This window comes from Emys orbicularis, chromosome 1 (genome assembly GCF_028017835.1).
Source record: "Emys orbicularis isolate rEmyOrb1 chromosome 1, rEmyOrb1.hap1, whole genome shotgun sequence".
Classification (NCBI taxonomy): domain Eukaryota; kingdom Metazoa; phylum Chordata; order Testudines; family Emydidae; genus Emys; species Emys orbicularis.
This window is the reverse complement of record NC_088683.1, coordinates 126520068-126543981: the sequence shown is the minus strand read 5'-3', so window position 1 is coordinate 126543981 and position 23914 is coordinate 126520068. Positions and strand designations below refer to the sequence as shown.

Genomic DNA, 23914 nt, shown 5'->3' with positions numbered 1-23914 from the left:
AATGATTTTATACAATTAAAGTCAGACACCATGACATTGGAATAGTAATTGATACAAAACACTGAATGCAGTGCAATGTGTAGGCATTCATATTTTTTGGACAAATATATTCACCACAAGCAGCCTTTTATTTTGACACATGAGCCACACAATTCCACATGAGGATGCCATTGTAGCATTTACAAGTTTAGTAAAGCTAAGGATTTACATAAACATTAAAGGAGTTAGGGGAAGCAGGATGGCATGTGTCCAGTACACTCCAAAAGGGTGTCTGTTTTGTTTTTGGCTAAAGCAAAAGCTTAAAGAACTAAGGGTTCGCAAAGCAGATTCAGCAGACAGTAGCCAGAAACGGTGGGTTTTTTGGCGCATGCTTGGATCAGGTGACAGTACAGACTGAAAACTATGGCAGCTCACTGAAATGGTTACAGAAAGTAATGGCCCTGAATTCTAGGTGAAAGCAAAGGCAAGCATACATAGCACTCCATCACAAGCTTTTCTAGCAAAATCTATTAAATAGTTCAGCATGGGTTTTCTAAAACTTTAAGCAAAAGGTTTGCAAAAAATTCTATTGCTATTAACTGCTCTTTATTGTAAATCAGATATTGTGAATATTTAATTATTAAAGAACACACTTCTATTAATGTTTCAACATTAGCATGATGCCTATATCTAAGTGGAAGCACAAGCATATTGTTTCTAGAGCTGAAAGATTTGAAAAATGATGTACATGGGAAGGTATTCTTCATAGAGACGGTGCAAACTAAATCCTGCTCCAACTGAAAAGTCTAAAACTTACTGTTTATTGAACAGTTTTGGAACAAATGCATCACAATTGTGTTATAAAGTTATTATCTTGAATCCCAAATGTTCTTTCCAATCAGTTCCAATTGCAGTCAATTTAGCTTTTGGTTCTTTATTTTAGAATGCAAGTTTGGTCTCTATTAGTTTGTATTCAGACACAGGACAAAATCCTGTCCCCATCTCCCTGGATGGAGAGCCCTAGACAGAGCAGAACTGTATAGTTCTACTGTTCTGGGTGGCAACAGGGCCGGCGCTTCCACTAGGCGACCCTAGGCGGTCGCCTAGGGCGGCAGGATTTGGGGGGCAGCATTTTGCCATCCTCGGTGGCAATCCGGCGGCGGGGGTCCTTCCGCTCTGCGTCTTCGGGGCGCTTCAGCGGTGGGTCCTTCACTTGCTCCGGGACCCGCCGCCAAAGCGCCCCGAAGACCCGGAGCGGAAGGACCCCCGCCGCCGAATGCTCTGAGGAGGAGCACTGCCGCCTAGGGCGTCAAAAACCCTGGTGCCGCTCCTGGATGGCAAGGGGGAGTATGTTTCCAGAGCCCAGATGTCTGGGCTCTTCCCTGCATGGGACCCGTATTTCTTTCCAGGGGTTAAATTAGACCAGCTCTCAGAGGCTTAGTGAGCCAGTACTATTTTCTAGGATCTTGCACTGGAGAATTTAAACTTTTTAAAGAAAATTAAGTCTGTAAATCCTTAAATTGCAAATATAGCCATCAAAATATCAACTGAACATAAACTGATGCAGAGATGTCTGGGCAGAATCTGCAGACAGCCTGAAGTAATAGCTCTATGAAGTATGAATTGCTGCAGTTAATTTCAACTGCGCGTTAACTCTAAAGTCTAATAATGAAAATTTAGAATGTCAGCATTAAGAAAGGAGAAGAACAAGCCTATTATGAAGGATTTTCACAATCTACTGAGAGTGGCATTTCTTGCTGATGTCTCAAAAGAGTGGAGCTTGGGAGAGTAACTATATCTTTCAAAATCAACCTTTGGATCTTTCATTATGCAGATCCACCACCATATACCTTGTGGGGCAGGGACTCAGTAGCAGTGAGGACTACTGTAACCTCAAAATTGCAGAGGTGGACAGAATGGCTCTCTTCTGCTCTGTAACCTGAACTCCCTTGCCCAAACCTCTCAGAACTTCTTTCTGCCAAATCCTCCTAACCGGGCTTGAGAGTGAAGAGTAGAGGTGTGGGGGAAGAGATCCTGCCTCTAGAGTATGGTCCAGACAAAAGCATGATCACTCCTTTTTCCATTGACGGTAGCAGTTAGCTTATCTGCTGCTCTGGTCCTGGAGAGGATTTCCAATACAATGCAATAGTGTATTCTGCAGTGTGCATTTTTGGGAAACAAACATCTGTTTTGTTTACAGGAACTCTCCTCTGGTCTCCAGCCCAAGAACATCTTAGAGCCCTAGCTGCTACTTGAAAGTCAGGCAGCTGCAACAGCCAAGTCAACTTTTCTCCTCCTACAGATGATTAAGAGGTTGCATCTGTTTCTTCCGGATGCAGACCTTGCAACTACTTTCCATGCCTGTCATCTCAAGTTTAAATTACTGCAATACCTTTACATGGGGCTAAATCATCCAGAAACTGCAGCAGGTCCAGAATTCATTGGCTCACTTACTGGTATTAAACAGGTTGTCTTTTTGTGAACACATTAAACCTGTATTCTGATCTGCACCAGCTGCCTGTTGGTCTCAAGTTTGACGTTAAGATCATGGTATGAACCCATAAAACCCTAAAGTGGCCTACAACCAGGCCCTGATCCTGCAAAGATTGATGCACATGCTTCGGTTTTTGCTCTGTGAATAGTCCCATTGACTTCAATGGGGATACTCACCATGTATTACGTTTTCGTGAAAGCTTTTACAGGATGGGGGCCTAAGATACCACCTCTTGCCCTGCCATAGTTGCCTCAGGGAAGGTACCTGCGATGAAATTCCACTGGACCCCAAATCTTTGGAACTTGCTTCCCCTGTTGGTCTGTAAAAGCCCAAGCTTGTTAGTCTTTGGGTGTATGGAAGGCCTATGTTTTCTCTCACAATTATAAGGAGACAAGTGATACACACCGCTGCTGCCCAGACCTATATAAGTCTGATGAGGATTTTGTGAGGAAGTTCATTATTTTTGTTATATTTATGTTGTCGCTAGGTTAATTTATTTGATCTTGAGGTAACTGAAGTATGTGTATTTTTAAAAGATTGCCAAGGACACCCAGAGAACTGGGTGGGTGCTCATTTACAGTAGAATACTACAAATATAAATAAGCCAATAAGTTAAATTAGCATTCCTTGAGGTTAGAGATGGTGAATTCTTACTTCACCATCCTCATTTATTTTAGGGGCTGCTGAACAAGAAGGAGATCATCTTCTATCCCTTGTCTGTATTACAATCCCTCTCCCTCTGCTATTTTCTACTATTTAACTTTGTAAATTGTTTTGGGATTCATTCTGTAAGGAAGATGCTATACAAAATAAAGCTGTGTTGAATTAAATTAAATTGGCATAGATACCACTTACTGAAATAGAATCACATTTCCTTTCAATGATTCATATTTTTTCATCTTACTGATCTCTCAAATGGATAACTGACACTCACAGGAAGTAAGAACAATCGTTAGAACAAAAAACAAACTCAGAACAAGGGCTGCACTTGTGAAACTTTGGAACATGCATACAGAAGTACAGCAAGTATTTTAAGAGTGGTAACAATCTACACAAAGAAGTTGGAAGCTTCAGAACAATAGTTCTGAAATTTAATTGGTATATAGTGATTTAGCCCTAAAATCTAGACTATTAGTAACTCTTTAGAAACAAATCGGGAAAATCCTCTATGCCTTAGGTGAATTACAGCTAATCCCTTTTCACATAAATCAGACTTCAATCATGAATATCTGCCAGACATCTTGTGTTTAAAATAAAACACCCAAGCTATTTAACATATTATTCAAAATAAATTATCCCCCATCCTCAACTGAAACATTTAAGTCCATGGGGAGAGAGTACATCACCCACATTTAAATCTTAAATCCTATTCAGCGCCTAGATACTACAGTAACGGGTACTTTTACAAATGTGACAGATTAAGTTAGATAAAATAGTGTTTAGAATAGGAGCCTAGTAGTTCTTACTGGCAGGACTCTGTAGTTCTAATTCCAGTTCTGTTACAGGTTTGCTCTGTGAGTTTCAGCAAATCACTTCTTTGTGCTGCAGTTTGCCCTAAAAAATACCAGTTTACAAAGGTGTTGAAAGGTTTACTAAATATTTGAAATGTGCTTTGAAAACCCTTGAGTGGAAGGAATTATAAAAATTCAAGTAATAGTGTGAAGGACAACATTCAACACTTCATTTTTGTTTAATATGTCCCAAATTATTCAGGCAAACAGAACATCAGAAAGTTCTTTATAACATGTAGTACTGTATTAAAAAGATACAGTATGCATAACTGAAAGTGCACCTACCTAATATATTTATTCCCAGACAAAAAAACATTAAAATAGAATTTGTTGAGAATAAGTAACACTAATCTTTGGGTAAAATACATTATAGGGATGTTGTAATTATTCTGAAAACCAGCTATTATAAACCTAGAAAATTCAGAATTAAGGGCAATATCATATTTACAATTATTATCAAGGTATTTTTAGTATTTGTGGTCCCAGATCAGGTAAAAGTGATTTTTAAAGACACAGTTTTTTTAAATATATATATATATATTTCCTCTCAGGACATCACTACAGGGCAATTAATGTTGTTTGAATGACTTGTGCATTTTTTATCTTAACATGTTCTGATTCCTTTAATTTCCTAGGTTTCTAATGTTTTACTTTGGAAATATTTCAATGTCCCTATAATGTATTTTACCCTTAAGTTACTGATACATTCTCCCAAACTTAACTCCCCCTGAATATAGATTTTTGGTCAGGAATTTCCTACATAAAAAAAAAAATTATTAAAAATTCCAGTACAAAAACTACACAAGAAACCCAAAGAGAATACCTTCATGCAATATTTCTAATGAGCTGAAGATAAGTAGTATCACCCTTACATTTTTGTTTGTTTGTTGTTTTAAATTTTAAGGGCAGATTCACTAACACAGTAACTCAACCTTTCCAGACTGCTGTTCCCCTTTCAGGAGTCTGATTTGTCTTGCGTACCCCAAGTTTCCCCTCACTTAAAAACTACTTGCTTATAAAATCAGACATAAAAATACAAAAGTGTCATAGCACACTATTACTGAGAAATTGCTTACTTTATCATGTTTACTATATAATTATAAAATAGATTAACTGGAATATAAATATTGTACTTACATTTCAGTGTATATAGTATATAGAGCAATATAAACAAGTCATTGTCTGTATGAAATTTTAATCTGTACTGACTTTGCTAGTGTTTTTATGTAGCTTGTTGTAAAACTAGGCAAATAGCTAGATAAGTTGATGTACCCCTGAAACACCTCTGCATACATCCAGGGGAACACATACTCCTGGTTGAGAACCACTGCACTAGTACACCAATGCAGTGCAAAGCAGTCAGAACCCACCAACCATTTAAGATGGGTTTACTTTTGCTTTGCATTATCAGAGTAGCACAAAGCAGCCAAATCACAGTTGTGAATCTGGCTTTGAAATTCACATACTGGTTTAGAGAACTGTTAGTAACACTGATGCTATGTGAAGATGGGGCAGGGAAAGCTCAGTTTCTTGAGTCCCAAGCTTTACAGGAAGCTTCTGTGCTCTTAGTTCAGTTCCCTCAGCAGTGTTGTCTCAAACATAGAGCAACTCCAGCAGCAGTGCCACAGAGAGCTTTTTAAGCCAAATATCCATGTTAGTACGCAATCATGGAATCTTTAGAGAACAGCAACAGGCCAAGTAAATCTATCCATTGAGAACTCCTGACACACGTGGCTAGTATTTCTCATACCATTGAGTCATTACAACAAATGAATTGCTACAAGCAAATCAGGTGTAGAGGAAGCATGATAATTAGCTTAGTTATCGCTGATGACACAATGGCCCCAATTAAGGCACCTGAGCTGCTGAACTGACCCTGTCTATATCCTACATAATCATAGCAATTAGATACAACAATCATTAATAACTTAGTTGAATTATAACCTAATTTCTACAAATATAATTCACACACAAAAAAGTTTGAGAGTCTGTGTTATTCAATTGTTATTCTCATTTAGGACTAACAAAAGACTGACAGATGTCTAATTTCTTAGAGCTCCCAGTTTAATCAATTTTAACTCAAACTAATTAAGTGATTTACTTGTAAATTCCCAGAAAATTAATTCTGTATTGAAGGAGTAAGTGCTGTATACTTGCGGAGCATACAATATATTTTTCATACAAAACAAAGAAGTTGATTCTCTGTGTTAAGTGTAAAACAGAACTCAGCTTAAGCAATTAGCATCTCCATAATTTCTGCACTTTCTAATAGTTATGTGTATACTTGTAAAAAGGACTGAGTTTAAGAGCAGGCAAGTATGAAATATGGAGCTATAGTTCTATTAAGGGGTTCTAGAACTTATCATGGAGGTTGCAAGTACCATAACCTAAAATAAAATTATAAACCTTAAATTCAAAATTTGGCCTCTGGGTTCATCCCTGATTGGGCTGCCTAATGACTGACTCTCTCTCCAGCCTGAAACTCTAAATGGTTTCTATTACTGCCTTACCCCAACTCCACAGTCTAACAGCACCCACTGCACGTGCTCCTTAAATGCCACGTAAGCAGTTTTTGACCAGATGCTTAGATACCAAAGTGACAGACACCTTCTAAATACTTAAAATAGATGGTGGTTTTTATTGGTCATTGGTGTGACATCAGAGCTGTGAACTAACCTACATTAACTTTAGAATTCTAAGCAGAATGTTCCAAATATCAAGGGGAAGACGACAGTTTGACTGCTGGCACTGAAAAAAAGAATGCCCTTAAGGCTCAACAGTTCATACATCAGCAACACACTACAAATTACAAAAGATGTTCTACCATGGCATTATACAACCAGGAATCACTTGGACAGAACAAAGTATGATTTAGTCTGTTTGGAAGTCATAAGTAATACAAACAAATTCAAAGGGATAGTTCTCCATCAGTTGGCAACAGTTCAAGTAAATAATCTGTTTACAGCATTACCGGCTCTAACACAGGCAAGCTACTAAAATAATCCTACATTATCTACATACTGAGGGTTTGACAGTAACCAGCATTAGCTAGAATAAACCAGTTACTGTTACCTATTTTAAAACAATCTAGCCCCAGTAATCTCAGCAATGCAGACATGAACAGATAGTCTTCTAATTTAGAGTTCAAGGAGACTGCTACAGGGTGTGATTGCAACAGTACTGAAGATATAGACCCTCACCGAGATAAACAAGTAACAATTTTAAAAAGAGCACTGAAAGTATGTTTCGTATATACACACTTTTAAAATTAAACTTTCTGCTGATTAGAATAACCTTTGCAGGTTTAAGACAGAAATGTTAAAATATTTTATTATTTATTATTTGTAGCAATGAATGTCAAGAATGGTAATGATAACTGAATGACCAGCATGTAATTTTTAAATGTTTACATTTGCAAAGTTAAAAAAGCCAAAAACATTTGTTCTCAGTGGACCAGGTCCAAATTAAGTGCCAGACTTAAATATTTAGCTCTTTTCTCATTTCTTCCAGACTTTCAGTTATTAACTTGATACTGCTGAAGGCCCCACACTTCTGCATCAGGATCCTCTAGCACAAATCTCCACAATGAAGTCAGTGGGACTCCAGAAGGGCACAAGAGTAGTGGATCTCAGTATAATATCAGGGACAAAGTTTGCAACTGTTGCTTTGGAGCACAACTAGTTACTGAAGAAAGATACCTAATTTATCATATACTATTGCTTTATCATCCAGGCACAATGAATAGTATAATTTAAAAACACCTTCAAATGACAGCATTACCTTAAAATAGAGCCATCTCTGTTAAAAGATAAAGCCTGTCCTCTACTCTCCATATTATTTAAGTGTATTTAGTATATAAACAGTATAGTAAAACCAACTACATACAAGCTCTGTCTAAAAGATTAAACAAACCCAACTAAGTGCACACCTTAAAAATGAACACTGACCAAGTATTTCAATATCTAATAACCAGAGACCGACAGAAATGTAGGTCTGGAAGGGACCTCAATAGGTCCTCTAATCCAGTCCTCTATACTGAGGGTATGTCTTCTCTACCGGCCAGATCGGCAGGCAGCGATCGATCCAGCGGGGATCGATTCATCGTGTCTAGTCTAGATGCGATAAATCGACCCCCGAGCGCTCTCCTGTCGATTCCAGCTTGGCGAGAGGCGCAGGCAGAGTCGATGGGGGAGCAGCAGCAGTCGACTCACCGCAGTGAAGACACCACAGTAAGTCGATCTAAGTATGTTGACTTCAGCTACGTTATTCACATAGCTGAATTTGCATAACTTAGATCGATTCCCACCCGGTGTAGACCAGGCCTGAGGCAGGATTAAATATTATAGATCATCCCTGACAGGCATTTGTCTAACCTATTCTTAAAAACCTCCAATGATGGACATTCCACAACCTCCTTAGGTAATTTGTTCCAGTGCTTAACTATCCTTTCAATTAGGAAGTTTTTCCTAACGTCTAGCCTAAATCTCTACTCTGCAATTTAAGACCATTACTTCTTGTCCTGTCCTAGATGGATAAGGAGAACCATTTATCACCCTCCTCCTCAAAACTTTTTACCTACCTGAAGACTGTTATCATGTCTACCCTCCATCTTCTCTTCTCCAGATTAAACAAACCCAATTTTTTTCAATTTTTCCTCATAGGTCATGTTTTCTAGACCTTTTTTTCATTTTTGTTGCTCTCCTCTGGACTTCCTCCAATTTGTCCACATCTTTCCCAAAGTGTGGTCCTCAGAACTGGACAGAGTACTCCAGTTTACTCCAGTTGAGGCCTTATCAGTGGTGAGTAAAGTAGAATAATTATTTCTCATGTCTTGCTTCCAATACTCCTGCTAATACACCCCAGAATGTTTGCTTTTTTTGCAACAAGATTACATAGTTAATTCATATTTAGTTTGTGATACACTATAACCCTCTGATCTTTTTCTGCAGTACTCCTTCCTAGGCAATCATTTCCCATTTTGTATTTGTGCAGTTGATTATTTCTTCCTAAGTGTAGTCCTCTGCATCTGTCCTTATTGAATTTCATCCTATTTATTTCAGACCATTTCTCCAGTTTGTCAAGATCATTTTGAATTCTAATCCTGTCCTCCAAAGAGCCTGCAACACTGCCCAGCTTGGTATCGTCTGCAAACTTTGTAAGCACACTCTCTATGCTATTATCCAAATCATTTATGAAGATATTGAATAGAACCAGACCCTGGACAGATCCCTGTGGGACCCCACTTGGTATACTCTTTCAGCTTGACTGTGAATCACTGATAACTACTGAGTATGGTTTTCCAATGAGAAATTCATCCTCCTATTGTAGGTTTATCTAGACTATATTTCCCTAGTTTGCTTATAAGGTCACGAGACAGTATCACATGAGACAGCCTTACTAAAGTCAAGATAGCTCTCTTCTACTGCTTCCCCCAATCCACAGGACTTGTTACCCTATTGGTTTGACATAACGAATGGGTTTGGGACAGGAATCAGAAACATGCAATCCTAAAACTATTTTATGAAGACTATACATAGAATTGCAAACACAGAGAGACTCAACTTCTCCTACTGACACCAATACAGAGTAGGAACTCTAAAAATCTTATATAGAAAGAACACTATACACAGTAGTCAGCAAGAAAGAGGCAACTTACATCAGCACACAGCTACAGAAATAAGATGGATTTGTTCACAAGGATATGTTACCTCTACACTTCCTATGCATGTTTAAGTTCCTGATGCTTTTACACATTATGTTCACAAAGACTCCACAATCACAGCTGTTGGTGCCACAGTATGCTCTTGTATAAAAAAGGCAAGGATCCCTACTCTAAATGTCCAAATCTAATGCCCAGTGAAGTTAATGAAAGCATTTCCATTGACTTCAATGAGAGTTGGATCAGGCCCTAAGTGAGTATATATTAATAAGCTAACTATCTTTTGCAGTTCTTTAAAAACACTGAATAAAGTATTACTGCATAAAGTCAGAGTTACATTGTTTAGTGGAGTCAACCACAATTCTATTCAAGAGACAAGGAATACAAGCCTGAATAGCTACAGTATCTCTAGAAAAATTAAGAGTAGGACATAAAAATTTTAAGATAAATCTGGAGTGGAAATTACCTTGCACTGTGCATTATAAATATTTGTTTTAAAAGAAAATAGAGATTAAGCAGAAAAACAGCAGATAGAAAAACAAGTGGAAGGAAAATCTGTTATGTCTAATAGATTGGAAAAATTATTCAAGGATCATTAATGTTTACAGAGTCATTTCTGTAACGCTGCCAAGGTCAGTAAGACCTTGGGTTATCTGTCATCTCAGTTCTAGTTGCATAAGTAAACTGCCTGTGGGTAGTTTTAACTACACATTTAGCTACACTTTCCTGAAAGTTTTCTAAGGTTTATATTCAATGATTTCTTCTGGGCCCATTCTAGTTCTTTTCTAATTGTCCTTTTGAGACTTGCACATATTTCCACCATTGCCCCATCATCCTCTATCATCTTAGGTCTGATCCAAAACCCAATGAAGTCAATGAGGGAATTCACATGGACTTCAGTAGGCTTTGATCAGGCCCCATATTTCCAAACCTAAAGAGTCTGTGTGTATGAATAGTGATTTTATGCAATAATGGGAAAGCAGTGATCTGCCACTTTTCCATTTAATTATGCAAACACAAACTGTGATCTTTGTCATAATGGTGCAACTACACTGACTTAATGGAGTTTTGTTGGTGCACTGAAAAGAGAATTTGGCCCCCAAAGAATTTATGCAAAGCTTTAACTTAAGGAGAGTTTTAAAATCAGTGTACTTAGCTCATAACAGAATCACTTTAAGCAGAGATTAAAACTAAATAAATTGTCTCTTTTTTAAGTCACTGTTTACTGAATTATAAATCTTGAATCTAAACATACTATGAAACAAAAGAAATGACTAACATCTGCCAGATAATCTAGCCACTGAGTCAAAATTATCTGTAAGGGAAGTAATGAAGATTTCCAAAAAAATAATCTCATTAATTTCAGGGTACATCTGAGGTACAAATAAACATTGAAAAAACATTGTTATTAGCCATAAAAATGAAAGGGAGATACAACCCTCCAAAACATGTCTGTAGAAAACTATCATTTTTATTGAATATTATAAAAAGGTTAAAACCCACAAATTTTACTAACTAATTTTGGACAGCCGAAGGTCCATTTAGGTGTAGAAAGGATTCTTACTCATCACATAACCCTCTGACAGCTGCCTTAACTCTGAATAGTCACACCAGCACACACAAATATTACAGCTCAAATCAGAGATTTTAAAGGAAAAGGCTATAAGTGCTCACACTTAAAATCTTGCTGTTTCTACATGTTCTGATGTTTGACAGCTATGAACATGCTATGCCATTTTCTGTTGTACTGAATTTTCCATTGTCACCTTTGAACACCAGATGGCAACATGAAATGCAATTCATATGTACACTACAAATTTGATTACTGTGAAAAAACCCCTCTGTTTATGTGTCTAGTTACTGTAGCTATGGGATCAAAACCCAGTCAAGCTATCTCCCCATCACCTCAAATACAAAACTAGACTTCTGGAGGATTTTCAAACATCAAAAATAAGTTTATAAAGAGGTGTTTTGGGGCTATGAAGATAGGGGATCCCCAGGCTTTTTCCTAACACTATTTTCTCCTTTGGTCTGTCTTTCAGGTCACTGGAGTTAAGGAGATTCTGTTGGAGCAGTTCCTGACAGGGAAGATGAAATGTGTGTTATAAGTGTGTTAACAAACAAATAAAAACAAAACAAACAAAAATGTGCATATTAAAACTATATATAATTTAGTACATGGAAAGTGGTCTCTAATCAATAACTTCCTTTCACTTGATGATGACTCTTCTCTCTTCTCATTCAGTTTGGCCTCAGTACTGCCTTTGACATGATCAACTCAGCCCACTGGATCTAGTGTCTTAGATTCCTACCTGTCATAGTTCTGCTCCTACAGTACCTAATTGTTTTTCTTCCATTATCTGGTGGTGCTTCCTCTACTCTACCAAGTTCTTCCTATTCTTGTATGAAGCCCCTCAAAGCGGATTCATTAATTTGGAAATATTACAGGTGCACTGACATCTACAGGCAAGACTGTACTATTTACGCACAGCCCATAAAAAGGAATGGCATGGAGCTGCACTGCCCTAAGCATAGCAAGAGGAGGTAAAATGTTTCCCTCAAGCTCCCAGATGCTCAGAGGCTGCTTGCTCACCACTACATCCTTTTATGTGGCCCATTCTAAAAGTCACAGCAGCTGGCAAGCTCTGCTGGCCAGTATGTGAGATGGAAAAGCCATGGATTTGCCTCCAGAAGAATATGAAAGGAGTAGTCCCTACAACTTCCCCCAGCACAGGGACTGGTATTCAACCTGGCCCTCATGAAGGCCACTCTTCCTCGCACTATGCGCCCATATATGGATCTGGCAGAATCTGGGCCCAAGGTTACAAAAGAATAAGACTTTTTCCTTTGAATTTTTAATAAATGAAAACCAAACAATTACCATCAGGGATGTCAGCTTGACATGTTTACAAAACAAGACTTATGAGCCAACGCACATTGGACTGCTCCCCTACCCTTTACTTTCTAAGTAGTAAGTTTGTCCTCAAAGTCTCTTCTTTTACATCTCTTTTGAGCAAACATATTCATCCAATATCTGAAGTCTTTGGAAGAAGTGCTGGATCAGGCTAGAAGTGGTTGTGTAGACAAGAATCCACCCCCTTCTCCCAAAAAACTTTGTTTACGATTTGATTTCAACTGTCACATTAAATTAAAAGCCACTAAAATCAACTGAACAACAACTTTTCAGGTTGATATTAAATAATTCTAGCAGTACTATTTTATAATAAAACATTGTTTTGCATTTTGATAATGTATGGAAAACCTTTTTAAAGAATAGTATGACAATTAGACATTGATTTATTTGGTGGCTAAACAGATTTAAATTTGAAATATTAACCTAATTAATGATCCAAAACATTTCTAAGAACTTCACTGAGCTGCCATAATTTCTGTCAGCATATGTAGTACTGAATGACTAATAAAATACCTGAATTGAAACTATTCCAGTCTAGCAGTTTGTATGATCTTGTGTTACCCATAATTCCGACAAAGGCTGAGTTCAAAACAGCAAATTAGTAGATCAGTTATAGGAGCAGAATAGTGAAAAAAACACTACCAACAAGAACACAATTGACAACACCACTCCACAGGAACTGGAAAGACACAGACAGCAGAGTTAATAAGAGGTTGAAATAGAAAGAGAAGAAAGTAAGGAGCATGCTATAGCACTCGGCATGATCAAGTGTACAGTATATAGCAATTACCATTTTTTTTTTTCCCTGTTTTGTTTTCAAACAACCGCTTTAAATGTTCTTTCCTTTTCTACATTTTCCTGTTTATTTACTTGGCAGCTTATGTGTTTCCTTTGCGAGGAATTGAATCAAATTATTATTTGACTCGAAAGCTGATTAAGATAGTTCCCACACCAGTTACTGGGGTTTCCAAATTGTTTCTCTCTCTCTCTTAGGCATGATACTGAATTTGATGGATCGTGAATCCTACATTCACTTGTCAGAAGCAATCAAAGTTCTTCAGCAGATGCTGCTAGAGCCATTTTCGTGTGCAAACAGAAACGATTTAATCAGCATATGCATCTACCATCAGTTTTTCTCCTGCTTTCAGGCAGTCTGTTATCAAATGTTAGTCAGTAAAAAAGAAATGTGCATAGTGCAAGATGTTATTTCAGAAAACATCAGAATATAGTTGATATCTTTCCCATTCGTTCTAAGAATGTTTTTTGCTCTGATGCAGGCTTATAAGTAACACACACAAGTTTTTATAAAGAGAATACTATACTGATAATTTATTACACTGTAAAATAATCAAGGATTTATTAGTATCACATTTAAGGTAAGTATGTAAAGCCCCAAGCTAACTGCAAGTCAGGAGAGTTGAGGCCATACATAAATTGAGTATATTTATCCTCTAATGCATTAGGATATTTCTTTTCATCTTCTAACTATTGCATACATAGGAATAAAACAAAACCTTAGACGATTACAGGCAGGGAAAAGAAAATGTGTGTACTTAGTCACTTCAAAAACCCCTCAAAAATAGTTTTCTTACATTTATGTGACTCATGGATTTTGTTTCACATTCTCTGTTCAAGTTACTGGTTTAAGACTCAACAAAATGTAAGTTATCTAGACCCGTTTGCAGAAATCACAGGTAGTGTGGGAAGTCAATGACAGGTAAAAGATTAAAAAAAAAGAGAGAGAGAGACTGATGCCTGAAAAAGATGCATTTGCAAAAATTTTTAAAGCTAATTACTCCTGGCTAGTGAATGCAAAACCACAGTAGATGCTATTTTTCTTTAATCTGCCTCTGTTTCAGGGGAACTGACCCACTCAAATCTTTTATTTTTAGGCATATTTTCCATTTGATTCAGTGAATAATACCAAGATGAAGTACTAACAGCCAAGAGCTGCTTAACTCTGATGCCAGAAATAGAGCATGCAAAATGCATTAGCGTTGGAGTTGCCAAGGAAAAATTATCTACAGAAAATTACTTTAAGGTTTTCACTTGTTGCAAAATAAAAAGTTGTTTCTGTTTATATCACTTAAGAATCAAAAACACTGGATGAGCTAAACTGTGGGCAATCCTTAAAGATTTTAAAAACTGCTGGAAATTAAACAAAGTTTAAAGTTAACATGAAGGATTTCATCTGCTTTCATGGCTTTCACATAAAACATTTCATTTCAGAATTGCATCAAAGTTAACATTAAACCTTGGCCAAAAATTAACCCACAGCTTCAAAATCCAAAGGCATTAATTCTGGTTCTACTTTATTAGGTTCATAGTCCCTTACTGCTTCGTTACACCAAAAACATTAAGAAAAAATTGCTGAAGAGTTTCTCACTAAAAATCTTTTCCCCACATGACTAATATTTTTCAAATTCTCATTCTTATCTGGAAAACTACAATGTTGTTTTAGTTTTTTTTTTTATTAAAAAAAAAACAAAACACAGAAATCCAAGGTCACAGTGAGACATGACTGAAAAAAAGATTTCTTTAGTGAACATACCAGGATTGTGGATGCGGTCCAAAAGCTTCACAGAGCGTGCACTGACCACACCACCAACATGGACAAGGAAGCCAGGTGGAAAGGCCGTCAAGGTAAAAAAGGGAAATTCCTGTTAGGATTAAAAATATAAACAGCAGGTGACCATCTGTAAAACATTGCTGTCTGTCAATCAACATGCAGTAATTTATTATGCTCCTTGAAATACAGGCAAAGCATTAACATTAGGCAAAACACTTATTTTAAGCTTATTATGCACTATATCACTTGTATGTCATTCAAGTATCCAACACAATGTGGTATTAGCAAAAGTATTCCAAGCAGTAAAATTACTTTTCCCCCATAGATTTGCATTCGGATATGGATATTAATTAACAACCCAAATCTTATTAAAATGTTGACTTTACAAAGCCTACATTAGCTTTTTTTTCCCTTTAAAGGTACACTAAAAGAGTGAAATAAAAATAATGTTATTTATTTTCTGAAGTGATGAGGCTTAGTATTTAACTTACTTATGCCTCTGCACTTTTTAATGCTGGCTACTACAACTGAGGGTAGTTTGGTATCCAAATTTTGAGTGGAACTGATTTTTGCTCCTGCAAGCATGAAGAGCACTTTATTAGATAAAGTGCATCTAACACAAATGCCAACAAAGACTGGTCTGACAGCACCAATGGCTCTGGATAAAACAAAAATTATTCACGTCTTTAGAATAAAAGTGAAAGATTTTGAAGTACAATTATTAGACCATTCTTTACTAGATTAAGAAATAGTCACTATCACCAATCATTCTAAATTCTTTTCCTTAGACACATTTTTTTACTATCTGCAGCAAAAATGAGAAAGCAATACTCCTCCATGTCCAGACCACCTACTCAAGACAGTCTCTGTGAGAAACAAGGCTAAGGGCTTGACATAGTTTTTCACAATGTATGTGCTGTGAAATAAATTCCTCACATTCAAATGAGATGGGCCCAAAATGGACAGATTTAATTTTATAATTATAGACATACATACTGAAATATAGCATACTTATGGGGGAAAGGAGATGGGTTTCCATCTGCCAATTCTACAAACAGAGAGGCAAGAAAATAAATGAGTCATGCAACAATGGTTATTTTATACAGTTTTTATGGCTGATTAAGTGTTAAAAAAGAATATTGTAATTTTAAAGTGATTGCCTAAATTAAGCATTCCACTCAGATTCTAGTCAACTGACAAAGTGCAGCTTAAACAGAGACTATCATATCTCCTGAGGCAATGAGTGGCATTAAAAAATAAATGATTAAGACTCAAACCCTGGAGTCACCCTAGGGTATTGCTGAAGATCAAAAATATTGCATTTCTGTTGTATGGAGGCATTAGAAAGCAGAGAGATTACAAAGAGTGACTCTACAGCCATATACAGCTGCTTGTAGACAAGCCAGAGGACTGGGCAGGGTACAGACAGTGGGATTGGAACCTGCCGGGATCCAGTGGATTACAATAGTTTATGGAGGGAGGAGCCAGGCAGCCACTACTACAACACAGTGTGTGCAGATGCTCCATGCAGAGCCCTGTAGGCTACAAGGGGGAAGATTCCAGGCCATCAATATCTTTCTAGTGCCCTCACAAATCTCTTTCGCTCTGGCTTTACACAAGGACTGGAATGTGAACCTTTGAAAAGTATATTGATATTTATTTTCTCCCACATAATTCCATATCAATCTATATAATATTATCTCTTAATAATTTTATGTTGATAACTGACAGTTTTGCTCAGTTAAACTTTACTGGTTTTAAACACTAAAGATGTTAAATAACTAAACTGGCAGAAGAGCTTTTCTACTGAGGAATGGACATGGCATTTTAAAACATTTCTATTTTATATGCATTTTAAAGGGTTTTTTAAATAAATTTAAGGCCATACTATGTTTAGGTTATATTAATACAGTAAACTATAAACACCAAAAGAGATTATGCTTACCCACCACTGAAAAACAAGCAGACCTTAATTATTATGCTTTTATCCATCTGGAAATGTATAAATTACCTCTGTCTTTTTTTTATTCCTTTTGATAATGTTATTTATTAAAGATAATTTTTAGTTTAGTTACAATCTCCTGACATTTCTTCTGCAGGGATAATCCATAACAACATACTATTAAAACAAAATGGTACGTCCACTAGTCACTTGTAAATTTAAATTAAAAAAAAAAAAAATCAGGAATATTTTTAGTCAATGTATGTTATTTATGTCCCCAGATCATCAAGATACCTAAGCATGTGCTGAAGTGTCTATTCAGGTTCTGCAAATTCTGTATGTGCTTAGGTATCCTGCTGAACTGAGGACTATATCCTGTCAGATTAACTCTAGACACCTAAACAAACCTATATAACTGCATCCAGGAACCCTCAGTATTCTCAAGTGCTCTTATTTTCCTAAGAGTGATGTCTCATTCAGCTCTTATAACACTAAGGAAGTTTCATCTTATTTGTGAGATAAACAACTTGGAGTGCCCCTTGCCAATTGTTTTACCCATACCACATACTGTATGTATTAGTTTGTATAATACTGCAAAATTTTGAATGTATATTTTTCACAGTACAACCCAGTCAAATATGGATCCCATAGTAACCAATGTTTTATAATATTTCAATAGTTCTTTCCTCTGTTATTTGACAGCTGACAATGGACTACCCATAAAACAGTGCCCAAAAAACCCTAACAAATATCTGCCATATTTAGGAACACCAAAGAGCTGTAATTTATTTCACAAACGAACTAGCTAACCAACTGAGAATACTGATCATTTTGCCAATACTACTTCACACTATCATTGTATTACCTCTTATGCTATGTCTACATTAGGAACTAGGGGCATGATTCCCCTGCTTGTGTACACACACTCGCGCAAACTAAGTGAGAGCTAGCGTAAGTACAAATAGCAGTGTAGCTGCGGTAGCACAGGTAGCAGTAAATCCACCTGAAACCAGCAGGCATGTATTTTGCACAGAACAGCATAGATACTGGAGGAATACTGGCACTGGTTGAAAGCAATAACTGCTTCTAGACAGTTACTTTAAAACTGCCACTCCTGGTCAATTTGATGAGCTTGCAATAAGCTCTTCATTCATACTTATGTATCACATACTACTTCTACAATGTCTATAAAATGTAAGAGTGAGTGCATATGTACATGTGTGTGTGTTTCCAATCATTTATTTAAGTGTGTATGTGTAAGTACATATAAAACACAAAATACAAAATAATGAAAATATACTAGGACGACAGATCTCTAACCGTGCTCCATGGAGACCATCTTATTTGAAAACGAAGCAGTGGTGATAGAGGGTTCAGAGAAGTGATCCACAGAATGAAAAAGTTGGAGAACCATTGCACTAGTCTAAGCTATAATCATTAGGATTGCACAAGTGAAACTGAGAGCAGCATTTAGCTCCCTTTGCAAGAAATGTGGGCTTAATCCTGCACCATTAAAGTCACCTGGAGTTTGTCCACTGAGAAGGACGGCAAGAGGATCAAGTCTTATATAGAAATAGATACAGACACTTGTACAAAAATATGTACAAAGTATATACATTTGTACATAAAGCTGTGTTACAGTTGCAAATACTGTGAATATACATCCTGTCACTAAAAACATAATATAAAAATTAATATATGTGTATATAGAGAGGATAATACAAGACAGCTATATATTTTCACAGCAGAATTGTTATCAAGATTATCCTCCCATCAAAATCTTTGTTGTTTTGAAGTTCAGGTTACCTGAGTAAAAAACCCAACAATATGATCCCTAAAAAAACCCTGGAAATGTCCAGATTAGGGTTCCCATACATCCAGGTTTTCCCAGATATGACCTCTTTTTTGGCCCGCTGATCTCCGTCTGGCAGATTTCTGAAATAAGAGGAAATGTCCTGGATTTTTCCTTGCGGACCAGACGTTGCAGCTCAGAAAAAGCCGCTTCTGCACCCCAATTGATCCCTCCCCTGCATCCGCAGTTGCCAGTTCCTGTTTGCCCCGTCCTGGCCCGCCAGGTAAGCGGAGCCACCAAGCGCCTCTTGACTGCCCTGCTACAGGTACTCAGGGCCGGGATGGGAGGGGTGACAGGGCTAGGCCCCAGCTCCCTGCCCTGGGGAAAAGAAGAGGCCCACAGGGAGGCACTGACTGACAGGCTGGCACTGTGTCCCAGGCCCGATCCAGCCACCATGCCACCAAGACAAGGAGTGCAACACTGCCCCCCACACCTCGAGTGTGAGACCACAGATACCCCCTCTGGAACCCCCACAATACCCCTTACCAGTACACACAGACACCCCTCCGGAACCCCCCCCAAAATTCCTTCCCAGTACAACCTCCAGCACCCCCCAAATGTATCCTCCCTCTAGCTCCCTCTTCTCCCCCCGCAGTATCCTCTATTTGGGAACTTGAAATATGATTGCCCTGGTCCAGATAAAGGAACTTTCTTTAAAATTCCCTAATTCTCACACAGTATATCAACTAAATTGCACTAAGAGACTCTACATTTCCACAAGAGACTTTTCTGCACTTCCAACATATAAAGAAACAATGTGCATAGCAAATTTACTGTGACACGTTTTTCTAAATGCAAAACGTTAATGTCATCTTAAGCAACACTGACCAGTACTTACAATTTAGGTATATAATCTTATACATACGTAGGACAATTTATAAGCTCCTGAAACCCTTTCAGCTACAACTCTCCTTCTCTACCTGCCCCTAGTCATTTTTTGATGCTGCAGAAAGATGGGAAATGTGTAGCTAAAGGCATCTCAAACCCAAGGCTCTTGGCAGTAGAATACTATCACAGTTACGATACTCAACTAATATTCCACATGATCTGCTCTATCCCTAAAGGCATAATCTTATATAACCCTTTTTATTAGGGCTATCCATTAATCGCAGTTAACTCACGTGATTAACTCAAAAAAAAATCGTGATTAAAAAATGAATCGCAATTAATCGCAGTTTTAATCGCACTGTTAAACAATGGAATGCCAATTGAAATTTATTAAATATTTTTGGATATTTTTCTACATTTTAAAATATATTGACTTTAATTACAACACAGAATACAAAGTATATAGTGCTCACTTTATATTATTATTTTTATTACAAATATTTGCACTGTAAAAATGATAAACAAAAGAAATTGTATTTTTCAATTCACCTCATACAAGCACTGTAGTTCAATCTCTTTATCGTGAAAGTGCAATTTACAAATGAAGATTTTTTGTTACATAATTGCACTCAAACACAAAACAGTGTATAACTTTAGAGCCTACAAGTCCATTCAGTCCTACTTCTTGTTCAGCTAACCGCTAAGACAAACAAGTTTATTTACATATATGCAGAGGTGAAAGTAAGCCGGTACGGTACGGCATAGTGGCAAGAGCCGGTATGCCGTGCCGGATTGGACCGGCTTCTCCGGCGGTGATTTAAAGGGCCCAGGGCTCCAGCCGCTGCAGGGAGCCCCGGGCCCTTTAAAGCGCCGCCTGAGCCCCGCTGCCGGAGCTCCGGCGGCGCTTTAAAGGGCCCGGGGCTCCCCGAAGCAGCCGGAGCCTCCCCGCAGTGGCAGGAGCACCAGGCCCTTTAAATCCCCGCCTGAGTCCTGCCACCCCGGGGTAGCGGCGATTTAAAGGGCCCGGAGCTCCGCGGTGGCCGGAGCCCCGGGCCCTTTAATTCGCCCCCGAGTCCCGGGGCTCCCAGCCACCTCTGCAGCTGCTAGCTCCTGGGTGATTTAAAGGCCCTAGGGCTCCCAGCCACAGCCGGAGCCCCAGGGCCTTTAAATCTTGAAAGGCCCTGCCTCTTCTGGTTGAGGCCACGCCCCTGCTCAGGACTCCTGGGTACCAATAAATCCTTTAAGTTACTTTCACCCCTGCATATATGGGAGATAATCCTGCCCGCGTCTTATTTACAATGTCACCTGAAAGTGAGAACAGGTGTTCGCATGGCACTTTTGTATCGGCACTGCAAGGTATTATGTGCTAGATATGCTAAACATTCGTATGCCTGTTCATGCTTTGGCCACCATTCCAGAGGACATGCTTCCATGCTGATAATGCATTTATTAAATTAGTGACTGAACTCCTTGGGGGAGAATTTTATGCCTCCTGCTCTGTTTTATCCGCATTCTGCCATATATTTCATGTTATAGCAGTCTCGGATGATGACCCAGCACATGTTGTTCTATTAAAGAACACTTTCACTGGAGATTTGACAAAACACAAGAATGTACCAATGTGAGATTTCTAAGGATAGATATAGCACGTGACCCAAGGTTTAAGAATCTGAAGTGCCGTCCAAAATCTGAGCGGGACAAGGTGTGGAGCATGCTTTCAGATTAAAAGAGCAACACTCTAATGTGGAAACTACAGAACCCACACCACCAAAAAAAAATCAAATCAATCTATGTCCTCTGGAATGGTAGCTGAAACATGAAGGGACATATATTTGAAAATGTAGAAAACATCCAAAAATATTTAAATAAATGGTATTCTATTATTGTTTAACAGCACGATTAATTTTTTTAATTGCTTGACAGCCCTACTTTTTATAACATGATTCTTCTTCACTAGGTATTATAAAGCTATGTGTTATTAAAACAGTATAAATAATAAAAACAAACTCTCACACTGAAACGCTACATGTGCCTGGCATTTTCTTGATCTTTTAAAAATCTTGTTTTTCAGACGCTTTTTTATTGAAATGATAGATCTACAGCCACAGAATATCTCATATGCTAGCACAAACAAGGGCACACAGGGAAAAGCTTTTAAAAAGTGTTAGTTTATTTTCAAACTGAAGCATTACAAGCAAAAGCTATGTACTTGTATTAAAATATAAATGAAAATTTTAAGTGAAATGTACAATCATGCCAAATATTAGTTAAGCAGAAGTATGTTGGTTTGCTAAATGTTCTTGAAATTAAAACAAAAAATATCAAAACCCCACATCAACAAGATCACAAAGAAATCTGGCAAAACCTTGCAAAAAAGAAAACACGATTTTAAAATGATTGTTCAAAATTAGAAAAGTCTTCAATACAAGAAAAAAAGAGCTCAAAGAAAAAGGTCACACAATATTTTGAAACATACCCGCCTTCGACAGAACCTATGAGGCGATCCTTCCTTAGCAATGGACAACAAAATATGAAAAGACAATCATCCACTTTCTCATATAAGTAGCTATTCATTAAAAAAAAAAGTATATTTCATAGATGTAATTAATTTCTGTTTTTGACTGGACATACATTTGGCTTCAAGTATGTAATTCGGCTAGATCAAAGCCCTTATTAAATGAAAACTAGTCTCCATTCTCTATTCCTCTAGAGACTCTGGATAGTGACCTTGTCTACACTAGATCTTACTTTGGTAAAACTTACATTGCTCAGGGGTGTGAATACTCCACATCCCTGAGCAACATAAGTTATACTGACCTGAACGCCAGTGTAGACAATGCTATAGCTACCACATCTGATGGGAAGTGGAATAATTAAGCCCACAGGAAAGCTCTCTCCCTTCGGCTTAGAGCATCTTCACCACAGCTGCGCCACTGTAGCACTTCTAGTGTAGATGTAGCCAGTGTTAAATTATAAAATATGTTTTGAGAATTGCAATATAATACATGGTATAATATATAATACGTGTGTGTGTGTGTGTGTATAAATCTGACAGTTAAATACACACACCTGTTTTTTTAACCATGCGTTTCTACAATTTTCAGAGTTAAAAAAAACAACAACAAAACAGTGACTAACCTTCCGTAACTGTTGTTCTTCAAGATGTGTTGCTCATGTCCATTCCAATGTAGGTATGTGCGTCCCCGGACACTGCCACCAGAAAGTTTTTCCCTCAGTGATAACCATCAGGTCAGCTCTGGTGCCCCCTGGACTCATGCACTCACAGCGCTGGTATAAAGGGTCCCGCTGAGCCATAGGTCCCTCAGTTCCTTCTTTCTGGCTAACTCCGACAGAGGGGTAGGAGGAAGAGTTTTGGAATGGACATGAGCAACACATTTCAAAGAACAACAGTTATGGAAGGTTAATAACTCCTTTTTCTTCTTTGAGTGCTTGCTCATGTTCATTCCAATGTAGGTGACTCCCAAGCAGTTGTGCAGATGGGGTTCAGAGTTTACTGGCATGCTGATTATAGCACTACTCGGCCAAATCCAGCATCATCTCTAGCCTGTTGAGTGATGGCATAGTGAGACGCAAAAGTGTGAACTGACAACCACGTTGCCACTCTACAAGTGTCATGGATAGTAACTTGTGCCACGAATGCTTCCGAAGATGCTTTGACCCTTGTGGAATGTGCCGTCAGGGCTGAGATCTTTTCCAGGTCATTGCATGTGCAGATACAGGAAGTGACCCATGATGAAATTCTTTTGGCTGAGACTGGAAGACCTTTCATCCTGTCTGCAATGGCCATGAATAGTTGAGTGGATTTCTGACATGATTTAGTTCTTTCTATGAATAAGGCTAATGCACGTCTGATGTCCAGCCTGTGGGCCTCTGTTCCTGTCTGTTGGCACGTGGTTTCGGATAGAAGACCAGTAGGAAGATATCCTGGTTACTATGGAATTGTGAAACCACCTTTGGAAAGAAAGCCAGATGTGGATGCAATTGGACCTTGTCCTTGAAGAATATTGTGTAAGGTGGTTCTGAAATGAGGGCCTGAATCCCCAAGACCCTTTTGGCAGAAGTAATGGCTACCAAGGTGGTCACCTTCCAGGACAGGTAGAGCAGAGAGTACATTGGCAGCTCACATGGGGATCCTGTCAGTCTTG

The 23914-nt window shown here is 38.0% G+C and overlaps 1 protein-coding gene across 1 annotated transcript in view; it reads right to left on the bottom strand.

Moving 5' to 3' along the window:
* The window catches only part of C2CD5 (C2 calcium dependent domain containing 5), a 112803-nt gene that overhangs the window by 50415 nt on the left and 38474 nt on the right, over positions 1-23914 (bottom strand). Inside the window, exons 10-12 of the mRNA XM_065397787.1 lie at positions 22225-22257; positions 15109-15217; positions 13071-13136 (exon numbers count right to left, since the gene is read on the bottom strand). Coding sequence (XP_065253859.1) covers positions 13071-13136; positions 15109-15217; positions 22225-22257 — 208 coding nt within the window. The remainder of the gene's footprint in view (positions 1-13070; positions 13137-15108; positions 15218-22224; positions 22258-23914) is intronic.